At 44.7% G+C, this 15246-nt stretch overlaps 1 protein-coding gene across 1 annotated transcript; it reads left to right on the top strand.

Annotated features, from left to right (window-relative positions):
* Window positions 1-7798: 7798 nt before the first annotated feature.
* On the top strand, window positions 7799-15071 carry PPP1R14D (protein phosphatase 1 regulatory inhibitor subunit 14D). Its single transcript, XM_075712444.1, has 4 exons — window positions 7799-7981; window positions 12425-12520; window positions 12734-12766; window positions 14897-15071. Exons 1-4 carry the CDS (start codon window positions 7799-7801, stop codon window positions 14963-14965), a joined length of 381 nt encoding a protein of 126 aa, XP_075568559.1. The 3' UTR covers window positions 14966-15071.
* The last annotated feature ends 175 nt before the right edge of the window (window positions 15072-15246 follow it).

Raw genomic sequence — 15246 nt, 5'->3', positions numbered from 1 at the left:
GTTCCCTGACACAGGAGGATGCTGCTCAGGGAGCAGCTGGCCCCATCCCCTTCGCAAACCAGCAACCGTGCTTGGATATCCACACTGGCAGAACTGGCGTGGATATCTAAACAGCCTGGTTTGGTATTTTTGTGTAATTGGCAATAATCCAATCTACCTCAGCAGTAGTGTTGTGTTACAAAATCTCTGTCAAGGGTTTCCTGCAAACCTGAAGGACATGACGTCTCTTCTGCTTGTGCCAGATAACGTAACTCCTACAAATGCAGAGCTGGGAGGACTCCTTGATTGGCATCTCTAGCTCCTTTTTGTTTGGTGGTTTTTTTTTTTTAAATGTTTACGAAGGGACTCATACCTTCATAAGCTGATCAAGCCTAGCCTTTAGAGTAAGGGGGTTTAATAGCTTTTGCTCTCAGCAGAAGGCTGTGCTAATGTCCTGCTGCGAGGTTTCCTCCTGCTCACCCTAAATGTATTTATAGTTACTTTATATTCAGTTTTCTTGTGCAGTATTGTCCTTTCACTTCAAAAATCTTCTCTCCTTTGGTCTTCTTCAGCTGTATTTATTTTAGTGAAATCATATCCTAACTCAGTCTTCAGTTTGATAGTGCAACCAAGCCATGATCTTTCAATACTTCTTTTATGTAGAGTTTCCATTTCCCCTCTGTTATCCTAATGGCCTTTTTTCTGCACATTTTTCAGTTTCAGTTCCTTTATTATTAAATATATGTTACAGAATTCTATGCCACAGTCTAAAGAATGGATCACCATTACCAAGTATTTAATCTTCTTTCTCCCTGCTGGAAATACGTTGCTGAATATATCTTGGGATCATATTAGTATCATTCATAGGCTCACTGCAGAGCCATCTAATGAACAGTACATGTTTTATGGATCTTGGTCTTGTTCTCTCTGCCATTTTCAGCTGATCAGCCCCCAGCTAAATTTTTTTGGTGACAATTTCCTAAGTGTGTGATCTTACTTTTTATATTCTCTATATTCTTAAATATGACCCATTTTTTTCTGCTTAGCAGCTTGTTTATTTGACCTTTAACAATCACATTTTTGGTCCTCCACTGTAGTAGGGATGTATCCCACCTCTGTGCCAGTAGCACAGTTTCTAAATATGCCCAGTTTCTTCTGGAGAGGTTCAGTAATTAAAATTTTAATTGAGATTAGTCCCAAGAGCAAGGACTTCTGCTAGGAACCTCTCTCTGTTGCAGCAGCTTTCCTTCCAACTCGGTAACTTACTCCTTGCCCTTCTAACCTAGCAATCCCATCGGAGCCGTCGTCTTCTGCCAAATGAATAATTTCCCACGACTTCAGCTGAGCCATGTGTTATTCATATTAGCGTGAAGGGAAAGTAGGGTGTGTGATTTTTATAACTTGGGAGTGTTTTTAAGGGTCCTGAAACAGTGAGTCATCATGGTTAATGTTTGTCTTTTGAGAAGTGTCTGCTCTTAGTCTGGCAATAACTATTCAGGAGATGACTCCGGGGGGTAAACTGCACCATAGTTTAATATTTGACTAAGATTGTATGAGCTCTTAGACATGCATGGCGTGTAACAAACTCAGTGCAGGAGCCTGCCTCGCCTGCCTTCTTGCAATTGCTATGGAAACCCCAGCACGCATCGGCAGGTGGACGCCCACCTTCCAGAACGAAGCGACCCCAACAGGCAGGAAAAATAAGGAAGACTTGGTCCAGGTCCCCTTTGGCCCGCTGTGCAGCCCAGCTCCGTGCATCACCGTCTGCAATGACTTCCTGACAGCAGCTTGTCCCACCGGCTGCTGCAGATGAATCCATTCTGCTGTGCTTTACCTGGGAACCGCTCCACGTGTAATTAACACTTGGGAGACAGGTTTGCTTACTTGCTTGTTTTGTTGTATTTGCCTCAGGTTAAACCTCCTGGTGTGGTTTAGGGGTGAGACCCGGATGCAAGTGACGGTACAAAGATGTGGCAAAGGAAGGAGACAGGGAGGGACCTCATCAGGCTGTGACTAACCCCTGGCCCTGTGGAATGAAGCAAGGGAAAGGATGACAGGGTGCTGAGTCCTCCCGAGAGCCATTCCCATTGCATCGAGGGTAGCTTTGGGGAAGGGAGTTACAATGACAGTATATTGTTTCTTTGGGGAAGTTCTTGTTTACAGTCCTGCATGGCACTGGCTTTTCTTTTAATGTTGCTGGTCAAGGTAAACCCTTAAGGGCAGGAGCACTGGGAAAGGAAGAAGGGAAAATAGTGTCGAGACTAGTTACACTGAGAAAGTATCGGCATTTTTGTCTTCTCTGCGCTATGCTTTTGCAGGGAGATAGTTATGGAAATGTGAAACAAAGAACTTTCAATCTGCAGGAACTAGAATAAACTTAACATTTCCCATGGAAGTCCCCATAGGCAACCTGAGCTGTTCCTTACAGCACCTGTGAGTGGAACAGGATTGGCCGTGGGGAACCCCATGGCCTCTCCTTCTCCATCACTTTCTACAGTGACTGCATCCCTGGGAACCTTCTGACTTTCAACACCTTCAGGCCAGCTGCCAGTGCCTCCCATGAAAGGTTGCTCTCCCCTGTGTTTGGAGATGGTGATTTCCCAGCAGGTGCGAGCAGTACAGTCCCTGGAAGTGTAATTGCACCCTTTCAAGGGGATTGGGTCACAATAAACTTCTTGGTGCAAGAACTACACAGACAGCCTCTGCAAGCCTGAAATATTGAAAACAGGCTGGAAAACAAGGAAGATCCCCTTCATCTATTCAGTCAGTGCTTCTCTTGTCTCCAACTCTACCATTCAAGGACTTGCTGAAACCTCTGTGCCACATGAAAACACTGATAATGCTTTCAGTGCCACAGGCCTCTTTCTGCAGGGAAACAGCAAAGCAATACAAGAGGGAGGGCAACAAAACGGCATGGTCAGGTTTTCAAATATCCCCAAATAATCCATTTGGCATCTAATTCATGTTGTCAGCTTCACCTAAGTATTCAAGGGGAGGGGGCCTTCCTCCTCAGTGGAGATGCTTACTCATCCCACTGCCTACGGGATGTCTGAGGATGGAAACAGGTAAGCAGAATTAAATGGCTAAATAAGGAGGGAGTCCAGGGTTTGCTACTCATCTGGTGTGCCAAAGCAGTAAGTACAACTATTTGTCATTTACCCTTCTCAGCTGCTGACGAGCCATTAGCCTTTATGCTTCACTTGACTGCCAGTAACAGAGGCAGGGGGGAGGGCGGGCAGGCAGGCTAGCTTGTCTGACTTCTTACCTTTATTGCTGAGCCCTGTCTATTTTCTGAGGCGGTGCCAAATAGTGCAATTTTAGGTTGATCAGTCAAATACTAAATTGGGAAATATTTTCCACTGGCTCTCGGCATTCTTCCTTCTCACTGTTGGGGGACAGGAGTAAGACTGATTATATTCTTCAGTCAGGTGATTCGTATAGGCTCCTCTCCGTGTGCTGGTGGGATGGTAGCAGTACTACTCAGGAGAAAGGTGGGGACTGTGTGAGCTGGAAACCCCTGGCTGCTTCCTTAAGTCTCTGGGAGTTGAAGGCGAGAGATGATGTGCTTTGCCTCTTCTTGCTAGAGCTCTGGGGCAACGGAGCAGCCTTTTTGGTTTCCACGCTCCTGTGGAGACGCTGGAGAATGAGGGAAGTGGATGATGTATGTCAAGATGCTGGGTGTACTGGGGTTGCTCACTCAGGGCTCTGGATTTTTTAAATCTCCAGCCCTGGCTACACTTTCTGGTCCGCACAACTTTTTTTCTGTGCCTGTTCCTGCTCACAGGAAGGTGCAGAATCTCTTTACCTTGTGGTGTCGACGTAGTGTTGATGCAGTCACCTCTGCTGTCTTCCCTGGTTTAATTTGTGTTAACTATCATGTTTGCAACCACAGGGAAAGTGATTATTTTCTAAAATAGGTGGAGAGTGGCTTCTGGCTGTCTTGAAGGGAAACATTCCTCTCTCGGCTGGGACTCAAGGGAAAGGGGCCGACCTGGTTCTCTGGAAAGATGAGCTGGGGCCCTGCTGAATTATTGAGCACACACCAGAGTCATCAGCCCGGAGAGAAAGAGAAGCACCAGCTTAGGTCACAGGTGTGGGATGGAAGTTATTAGCTTCAAGAACAGAGGAGCGTAACCAGATCTGCCTCATGCACTTGATTGCTCTGCTGCCTGGATCAGTGTCGCAGCTGCTTGGCACTACGACGCAGATGCTCAGCTTGGTTTGGTGGCCCTCTCTGGGGCCATAGACACTCACAAAAGCCCAACTCCACAGTATCAAATGCCCCCTCCTTTGAGAGGCAAAACCTCTCTCTTAGGGCAGGCCTGGAGGAGCAGGAACCCCAGGTCACACACATGGAAACTGAGGCACAGTGTTTGTCTAACACTCAAATGTATTGGCCACATTTAAACCCCCTTTATCCACCTACATAAATGACAAGCAGATTTACAGAGGACATGATCACCAGCAACTGCAGCAGGAGGTCTGTCGGAGCTTACGTGTATGCAGCTCTTGTGAAAAAACAGGTTGTCTAATTACATGACCTAGTTGCCCAAGTATGTTGTGTTCACTCCTAAAATTTTGGTCCAGGTTGTATGCCCAAGGCTATAAGGAGAGATAACTAGGTTGAAAATAAGATCTCATCTCCCAGCCATGCCTGAGATCTCTGAGATTCCCCCATTGTGCAATGTCCAAACAAAATGGTGAATGTCCTTCTGTCCCTTTGGACACCTGAATCTGCTGTGATGCGAGGAAAGGACAGGATGGGGTGCAGCACTGTGAAAAGAGTCATGCAGCTGCCTCTTGTTTGGTGGCAGCTGGCACTTACCAGCACTGGCAGGTGGCTGGTGCACCCGTAGGAGATGCTGCCTCATTCAAAGGGGACAATATCACTCACCCTGTACAAGGCGCCCAATCCTGTGCCTGCAGGAACTTCTACCACACCCTCATGGAGTGATCTTGCACACGGTATTTTTGCTTCTTCCTCCTGCTTTAATGATAGATTAAAATAATTTATTACTGGAGGAGGACTACTTTATCTGTAAACATTTATTTCTATATTGCCACCTTCTCATTACAAAGAATTCATGACTAACCTCATACAAGTCAAAGCAGTATGATGAACAATCTGTAATCTGACTCATTTTGGCTTACAGCTTCCCTGAGAGGGCCTCTGACATCCCCCTCTGAATGTCTTATTCCATTGTAGGGTGACACTGATCGAGCAGCATGAGGACACCAAGGTCTGCTTATTACTTTGTTGATAGAGTACAGAGGGTGGGGTGAGTCTGCCTGTGGACCTCTTCAGATGCGGTATCTCAGCACATTGCTCATGCTCAAGTGAGGTTACAAGTCAACAGCAGCTCAAGCTGTTTGAAGAGCCATTAAGGCAGGTTATATTCCCCTTTCCCTCTTCCTCACACCTCTACATCCTGTGCTTCATAAGTTCAACTATGCTGGCAGAAGATTAACAGGGCAAACCCCATCTTTCATGTAGAGTTGAACTGGACTGCTCAATGAAGGGTACCAGAGTCAGCACAGGGGATGGAGGAAGGGGGCAACTTCCCTGCCAGCCCTTCAGCCACTGCAAATTTTTGGACTGACTCAGGGATGCCAGGTAACTTCTCTTGTAAGTCTGGTCCTCTTTCTCTGGTCTTAATGCCAGCCTTTCTGGAGTTTGTCGGGACCGAAGAAGTTATCGGTTGTTTTCCCCTGTTAAAACGTGTCAGTCCTTGAACACCACAATAGAGCACTTCTATTTGGAGACAGGAACTTGACACCTGTCAGTGTGTCTCCTTTGGTCCACAGTGACCTTGTGAAAATCTGCCCGTGTTGGGCCAGCATATTAACCTTTGAAAAGTCAATAGTTGTAAACACATTATAGGTTGGTTCAACGGGTTTTGCAAGGTTTCTGTGAGTTAAGAGTCTCTGAAGAATCTGCACTCACTAAGTATGCTCTGAACCTCTCACAACACATATTTTTCTGCGAAATTTTGGGCTAAATAAGACAGTTTTAGGAGTGAGATTAGAGGGAGGATACAGCCAGGCAGTGAGGAAAAATGGGTAAAGCTGCTTAAATTAAATAGCTGACAGCTGTATTCTGAATAGAAATTTTAGGCTGTCTGAAAAGTAGAGATGATACCAGTTTCAGGTATACTTTAATACTTTATCCCTCACTGATGTGGAAGCAAATTTCAGGATCAGCATTTTGTGGAATTCTGTCAGAAAAGGCTTTTATTTTTTGCTCAAATTCAGGATGAAAAGAAGGGCTGGAATGGTGCTGCCCATTTTTCTAACACCCTGTGTACAAGAAGTTGCTGGCTGGCTGTGCCCTCTGGGCACAGGCGTGTGGTTTTGGCAGGGGGACTGGGTACGCCTTCTAGAGGAGACCAGTCCCCCTGCAGACTGCCCCATGCTGCCCAGCAGCAGCTATCAGTGGGAGAAGGGTTGGTTGCTTTTCCTTTGGTTTTTCTAGCTCTTGGTCTCCCAACTGGAAGTACCTTGGCTGCCAGGAGCAGCAGAGACTTACTTGCTTTTTCCACATAAATCATGAAACTGGGGTTGTTGGATCTGCTTCGTGAGGAAGGGTCTCAGCTGGTTTGTCCGCTCGATAGGGCAGCTCCCTGGGCAGGTCGCCGGGGGGCTCTGGGAACAGATGAATAAAGAGGTGTGATCCAGCATCTCACGGGAACGCGGGTGTCCCAGAGCCCTGGCACCACGTAAACACAGCCAGCCTGATTTCTGTTCGTCTGAACAGCACTGCTCACGTGTGTCCTTATAAAATGGCATAGGGCAATAATGCTACAGACCTTTAACCTGTCTTCCAGTAAGAAAGAGATTGTAAACCACGCAATGATAATATGTAGTACGATAGCAGTTTATGATGCTTCAACAGTTGAACCTGTTTACGATGAATACTTTTCTCTGGAAAGGAGATAGTGCTACATCCCTAGACAGGCCTCCCCCTTCAGTGTCATTATGTCAAATACTGTACTTTTTTTTTTTAAATAAGTGCACAGATATTTTGTTTTATCTCAGAAGCACCTTGCTCAAATGATCTCAAATTCAGGCCACAGGGATTTCTACAGAAATTTTTGAGAAAGCTGGAATAAATTTACAGATTATAGAACAAAGTAAAACAGGACTGCTGAGACCAAGTTTGGCTTGCAGTATCACTGACCTAGTATTCCCACTCTTGTAAAATAGTGGATGTAGCCACCTGACTCCAGACCACTTCTCATCTGTGCTGGGTCCAGTGCTTTAGCCAGAAAATGTCAAATACACCATTTCAATGGGAGCTAAACCCTGTAGCTACAGGCAAAGTAGTTTACAGAGGCTTGTGGAGCTTGAACACAGCAGGATTCAACACATTCTGTATGGATCAGCCCTCTGGAATTGCACATGCACGCACGTAAGTTATGCCTGTAGGAAAACAGTCATTTAAAACCTCCTTCTGCCCCACCTCTCAGAGCTGACTTGCGTTAAATATTAACAAACTTGGTTCATCAATTCCCTCGTTCTCTTCGCTTCTTTTAACAACAGATGTTATTACAACAACTCTTCTGCCTGCCTCCCTGTTCCTGTCAGCACAGCCGATGGTGAAACCCAAGGATCTGCTGCTGTAACTCTGCCTGCAGAGCCTGGCTGCTGCCCTGGCCGGGTGGTTTCCCCCACCTTTGTGGGATCACCAATGCTGCCCGCCTTTGGCGCCTGCGAGTAGCTTGTGCGGTGAGCCACAAGTTGCAGAGAGGCCTTGGGTAAAGGAGACGGAGGAAAGGAGTGACGGAGCCCACTGCTGTCAGAGGAGGAGGAAGCGGTGAGGATGGCCAGCAACTCCAGCGCACTGCCCCGGGTGACTTTCCAGACACCACAGAAACCTGGGGAGGGATCATCGCACAGGAAACTGGGCAAGTTAACCATCAAGTACAACCGCAAAGACCTACAGCGCTGGCTAGACCTGGAGGAATGGATCGATGCCCAGCTGCAGGAGTTGTACCAGTGCCGGGTGAGTAGCTGGGGCAAATCAGCCCCTCACTTGCAGGTGAATGGGACTAGAGGCCCTGCGTGCTGGGACAGAAGTTTGCTTGCTCTGTCTTGCTGGAAATAGCTTCTCATCCTCAGTCATTGTTAGGTATCCTATTGCTACCTGCTACAGTGCTCTCTCTGACTGGTGTGTCTCAAGTCAGAGAATCTTGGACCGATATATTCCAACTAATTTAAACTGCCTGGTCTTGTGGCTGCTGGGTCAGGGGGGGAGTGTAGCTATTGCTCAGCATGAGTAGCAGAACCTAGAGAGATGTACAAACCTGGGATGCCTCTTGTTGCTGAGCTCCATGTGGTGAGTGGCTTTGTTGCAAGCAGTATCTAAGCTAGCTGGGTTAGAGTTACTGACCTTTTTCCTTTTAATCACAACAGCATAGCTATAGCTGCTGTTTGGATGACGCACTCCAGATAATGCTGTATCTGTGGCTGCAGAGTCTGGACACGCTACTGGCAGCAGGGGAAGAAAGAAAAGGAAAAACAAACCCTATGCTCAAATGTAGACATCTTATGCCTTCATCTTCACAAATCCCCAGAGCTGCCTCCCTTGCCCGAGATTCCCTTTGTGCCAGGAACAGTCCTTCCTAAATTATTCCTGCCTGTCTGAGAGCTGTTCCACTAAGAAAGATCCAGGAGTGCCTAGGTCCGGCACCTGAATGGTACCAGTCTTTACTTGAACTGTTGCAGGGTACATGACATTTTTTCTTCAGGGTGGTGTGACATTTAAGTCAAGTTCCAGCACTGTCTGGGTACACTGAAATTTTAACCTGGTAGTATCGCTTCTATTCATACTTTGTGCTTAGATGGATAGCACTTACACTGGGAACTTTCAGAAGGGATAGTGCTTTTCTGTGTTTGAGATAATTCCTTTGGAGTGTGGTACAGGAAAAGGTGAAAGGATTTCCCACATTGTACATCATGGTCTTAAACCCATTTAAATAGCTTGACTAAGGGTTTTGCTTTTATCTGTAGGGCAATGGCTAATGCAGTAAGAGAACATAACTTTCTTGACTTACAACCTAGTACATCTTTAACAGAAAGACATAGATGGGTTTAACAAATTGCGTAAACCAGCTTATTCATGTTCTGGATGGGGATGGTCTAAATGAACTGACAAGCCCTTTCTGCCCTGTTTTCTGTATTTGCACCCCAGCACAGCATTAAGCACATTTTTGAGATACAAGGAAAAAGAGCTGATGATTGCTTAAAGTCCTCCACTCTGAGCATCAGTGGTTTCAAATTGCAAACAGCAGTGGAAGTGGACATGTTAGAACAGCCCAGGAAAGGCGATTTTTGTGCTACATGCCATGATGGTACAGAGAAGCTTTTGCCTGCCCAGGCTGATTTTCTGGACTTGAGAGCCAGAGAATGATGTCAGCTCCACGGGTGAAGAGTCAAACTTCAGGAACTGTCTCTGAGGCTGTCTTTATTATTGTTGTTGCTGGTTTTGTTTATTATTATCATCATTATTATGATAATTTTCTGTGTGACTGTTTCCTATTTGATATTTGTGGGAACATACCAGGTTCTCATGCCACGTTGGGAGAGAAAAATAGTTAATTTCTGTTTTAATTTATGCTATGCCAAGAACTTGCAGCAGAAAACAAATATGGAGAAAAAGGTCCTTCCTTCTGTCGCAAATGCCTGGCTCCTCTGAAATGAGTATATTACTGTTCTGTTAATTAACATTCTTAGACTTCCCAAACAATTTTATAGCTTGTTTAGTAAAAATTACAAAGGATGAAGGCTCATAATATCTTCAAGACTTAATTGTGAATTTCCAGTTGTTTTCTATAGTTTATAAAACGATAGTAATAAATTCTCAGCTGTATCTTAGGCCTCTTGATAATGCATTATGAAACATTACATAGTGTACATAGGAGCAGACATTATCGCTAGATCTAGTCAGACAGGCAAAATTCAGCATGTCTGCAAAGTGCTGGAGTGGTGGTCCCGGTGAGTGAAGGCTGTTCGAAAGAACAGCGGCAGTGACAGTGTTGCTTGCCAACCATGCGTGCACTGGCATTTAAGGGACTGTCCCTGAGGTTGTTAGCTCGGTTCAGAGAGCACTTAGCCTGGCTGTTGAGATTTGCCAGAGATAAGCAAGGAGAATGGCTGCTGCTTTGAGTCACAGAACATCTTGCCAAACAATTTTGGGGAATTATTGAAGTTTTAAAGAGAAGGTTTGGGGGTTGGGGTTTTTTTTTGTTTGTTTGTTTGGGATTTTTTGGGGTTGGTTTGGGGGTTTTTTTGAGATAGACAAGAGGCACTTGGTACCACCAGTAACATGACCCAAGATAAGGCTCCCTGTGTGCTACTCTTACTTGCCCAAGTCTACAGATGTACACCTGTAAAGGTCTCAGAAAAACAAGTCAGGTTACATTATCACTTCTGGTTTTCGGAGAATTAGGAGCTGTTTACTGTCATCAGAGTAGCTGCCCAAAGGGGATATTTTTTTCCCTACTACAAAATCCCAGCAGGCACAAGTGAGAAATCCAGTCATGCCCCTACAGGAACAGATTGCCTGTGGATTGCCTTTGCTAGCACCTCTCCAGCACAACAGGTTTCCCAACTTCCTGGTGTATTTGGGCCAACCTAAGACATTTGCTACCAGGAACTACATGATGTGATGCTGTGCCAGGTCAGAGACTGTTAATAGGGTACAACAGGGGGTTACATAGCATCTTTTCAAATAAATATATGTGCCACAGTAAATTAGTTGTAATCACCCAGGTGTCCAGCAGGTCTTCCTGCTCTCCTCTGTGCATTGTGGCAAGACTATTTAGTTAGCCCTGCTAGTCTGGGCTTCCTTGGATCTATCGACTTCCATTACATTGTCTCTTTGTCAGCTTCTTCCTTTGCTCTACCTGCCCTTGGCAGTGCCGCGTTCCTCAGTGTCTTCCAGAAACCATGTGATGAGAGTCAGAATAAACAGCATTGCAGATTCAAATGACCGCAAGGTTAGTTCAGATCTCACTTCCTGATACAGATAATCTGAATGCTATGCTATTGACTGTCAGGAGGCTTTGTGCAACAAAAGTAAGACTCAGGAGACAATTTTGATTTTCAAGATGATTCCCTGCATGTGGAAGCCAGAACACAAAAGCCATAGGGGGTTCCTACCCTGTCTCACTCTCCTGGCCTATTTAGTTTCTTAGCCAGAGAAAAAGTCAAGCTGGATCAATACGTGTTGTCTAAACAGTCACATGAAAACTATTACTTTTAAGAAGAAATGCTGTGTGGGTCACAGTACAATATATTTAACTGTTTTATTACTTATTGTCAAGTCAGCTGTGTAACAAAGCTGAACAAAGGTTTTCTACTTCCTCTCTGGCTTGGTATTAGAGACTGCTCAGAACAAGTTTGCTTTTTTCCCGTAAGTATTGCCTTTATTGTTTAATGTTTTACACACACATCCATAAATGCTACCCAGCAATCAGGTACTGTGCTGTTTACTCAGTGTCCTTATTCTGTTGATTACTATGTTAAAATATCACTAGTGTTGTGTTGACAAAGATTAATTTTGCAAATACATTGGAAACCACAGCCTGCTTTCCTTACAGTCTTGTAGAGACATGTGGAGCTAAAATGTGTCTGGGAGCAAGTTTACAAATGTTTCCAACTACCACCCCCATGCATTACAAGATTATTACTCCAATCACCAAAGCTTGGGGTCTCTCTTACATTAAAGGAGACTATTATATCCCTCTTCTATATGATATATATAAAATATATATATGAAATATAAATACGTTATATCCTGTTAGAGAAAGCTGGCAAAATGTTGTTAGGCCTTTCAAAAGCGTAATTGTTTTTCTCTCCATTACTGCAAAAAGCCTTAGTATAAATACTAACTATGTGAATGTATTGAGCCTAAAAGCCTAAAATCTCCTTATATTTTAGTTGTGCCTCTCTAAGATTAAGCCTACTGGATTTCTGTTTGGTGAACACTTGTGCAACCTCTTCATAGATGAGGGCTGTCCCAGGCTGCCTTATATTGCATTGCAGTTGGCAATTGTCTTTGGATATTCTTGAAAGGGTCTTCCCATGATGGATGACAATCCCTGAGCAGTGGTATCAAGGGTTCAGGTGGGAAAAGATGAAGAACGTGTACATCAGGATGTGTGGCTGTAGCAGACACCACAGAGGGGGCCGGAATCATAGAATGCTTTAGGTTGGAAGGGACCTTGACAGATCATCGAACCCAACCCCCCTGCAGTAATCCATGCCCTCTTTATAAGAACCTCCTGATTTTGAAACGATTCATATCTTGACTTCAACTTTGCAGCATGGTTTTATTGTAACTAGTTCCTTCTCAGCTGCTCAGTTCTTTAAAGATGGCCTCTAGAGTTCTTACAAGTTTAAAGGTTTATTAACTGTGTATTTTTTTTTTTTCTTTTCTTTTTAGCTAAGAGAGGAAACAGAGGCAGCAGCTCCTGAACCACAAATTGATCTTGAAGATCTCCTGGACGTCCCTAATGAAGAACAGAAATTAAAACTACAGGTCAGATAGAGGGACTTGGTGACTTTAAGTTAGGGACTTCCTTCATAAAGAGTAGTAGTGGTGTGTGGGGTACAGCATATGTGTATACAGCATTGCATGATGCTTCCCTGTGTCTTAGCCTCTCAAATGTAGTAAGATTATATACCCTTTTTGTAGGGACGGGAGAATAGGTCAACTCATAAAATTCTAAAATTACTCCTCCTTGGTTTTTAGGAAATCCTCCATGAGTGCTCCAGTCCGACGGAGGTGAGTGATGCACCATCTATCTATCTATCTATCTATCTACCTATCTATATATACGTGCGCGTGTGTGTGTGTTATACTGTGCTGTAAGAGTGTGTCTTTGTTGCTGCTTGGCTGAATAGCCAAGATATTACTGTGCCTAACATGACACTGCAGATTTGTTTAATTCCCAGTGGGAAGTGTTTGCCACTTTATTCTGCTGTGTTAGAAAAATACATGTAAATCTACATGGATGAGCTGAAGGCAGAGCAGTGGAGCAAGCAAGATATGCTTTACAACCAAAGAAAGTTCATTCCATGTTTTGGACATCCTAAGCTGACCAGACTGAGTTGTTATTTGGCCCTCAGTGCAGAAAAGCCATAGGCAGTGATACAGCTCATGTAACTATCTTGCACACTGTTGACTAAATGCATTCTTAGCTTAAACCACTCTAGTGTTATGAGTGACAAGAATGTAGGATGGCCCTCAGATTGGGTTGGACAGATAATTGTTGAGCAGTGGCCATGTAAGTTAGTTTTACACGTGGTTTTTTTTTTCCCACGTGAACTTTACAAGTACTGGTTTTGAGTTAGAGAGTTAGAAATCCCACAAGCTGTCACAATGTCCAAAGGAGTGGAGCCCAATACTTTGCAGTGTAGTGCATGCACCACACAGCAATTGCCTTCACTGCACTGCATACCTGTGCAAAACAGGGTCCCCCATCACTGCTTCAGGCACATGCATTGCACGTGAACATTGTGCTTGGACACCATTCATCAGTCTCCACGTCTCATCGAGCCTATGTAGCTGTACAGTGATGAACATACAGAAAATGAGGTGGATGCATGACTGTCATTGAAATTAAACTTGGCTGTAGCAATCATTACAGATAGTCTCCTAGTAGGGGTTCAGCAGACAAGGCTGGCAATAGGGAAATAGTTTTCAGAGTGTCTGAATTTCAGATCTTAGGCAAGAACCCCACATTCCCAGAGAAAGAACTGAAAAGTTTGCTCTACTGATTCATGAGCCATGAAAGTATCCTGCAGACAGCATGGTACTTGCTAGCTACAAACAGATACTACTGCCCCATTGGCAAAAATACGTACTTTCACTCTGGTGGTCTTGAATCCAGTCCCCTTAAAAGATCACAGCAGCCTATTCCCAGAGAGCAGACAGAGGAATCAAACTGGTTTCCTCTGAAGGGACTGACTGAAAAGGTATGTATGATACTAGGCATTTACTTCCAGAGCATGCTGTGGCAGGCAACCTGTGATCACCCAAGTGAGAAAGCTGAGCTTCCAAACTGAGCTTCCAAAGCTGAGTTACCAAATGGCAACGCACAAATGGTAACAAGCTGCGATACTTCCAGTGACCTTGCCTAATTACAAGGACATGTAGCTACCTCTTTGGGTGAAGAAAAGCTGCACACTCCTTTATGGTGATGTTACTTGTCATGTAGAGGGTAAAGTTTGCACTACTCACATTGACTTCTGCTTGTAATAACCAGATGGTCCAGTTTAGTTCATAGTCCTTGGCTGTGTCAGCAAAGTAGTTGGGGTTTATCTCCATTAACTGCTCATCTATCTGCTCTGCCTGTCCTCAACCCCTGCTCCAGGTTATCATTAGTCCTGTGTGTGTTCTGCTCCACCTCTTCTCTGCCAGCCACTTCCTTGTAGAATTGGCACAGCTCCGAGATGGTTTGCAATCCACAACATGGAGCTTTACAGGTTCAACAAGAGGGACAGCTTGTTTTGCCCTAGATTGGGAGGGCAGCAGAAGTGGGCAGGAGGTTATGGTGGCAACAGGAAGCAGTGGATCCTAACAGGGGATAACAACATCGTGAAGTCATCTCAAGGTGGAAGAAGCAGGTATCTGAGATGAAGAGGGGCAGGCTGGCTCCTGGGGAGAAAGTAAACATGGCTGCTCCAGAGGGAGATAGGGAAGGGAAGTAGAGGGGCTTTTACACCCTTCTCGTCCATCAAAAGGTCTCTTTTCCTAAGCTAAAAGATAGGTTTGCTCAATACACGTCAAAATTCTGGTTTCTGTTCAACATATGAAGGCGAATGTGGGAATAATGCAAGCACCATAGTACTCTTTGGGCTGGCGAGTACTGGAATTAACATGACATCCTTCTTCAACCAATTCTCATTGCAGGACTTCATTACGGAATTGCTTAGTCGATTGAAAGGTCTCCGGAGAATCACCAATCGTCAGAAGAAATGACTTTGCCCACATGGAACACCCAGCTTTGGTCACAAGGAAACGTGTATCTTCCCCACAAAAACCAGGATCAGCAACACCACTTCAGAATATGTTTAGGACATACTGTTGTTGAGAAACATCACCAAGTTTGTGAACTTTCTACCAGTGGTTTGAAGTCTCCGCTCCTTCCAGATCTACGCATACAGCAGGGAGCTAGATTGTACATTTTCCTGATTCTTAAAGGACATGTTAACTTGGGGAACAGCACAAGATGTCCTTCCTTTAGTTTCTTCTAGGAATTT

Source organism: Pelecanus crispus, chromosome 6, assembly GCF_030463565.1.
Source record: "Pelecanus crispus isolate bPelCri1 chromosome 6, bPelCri1.pri, whole genome shotgun sequence".
Classification (NCBI taxonomy): domain Eukaryota; kingdom Metazoa; phylum Chordata; class Aves; order Pelecaniformes; family Pelecanidae; genus Pelecanus; species Pelecanus crispus.
This window is presented reverse-complemented; position numbering and strand designations above follow the sequence as displayed.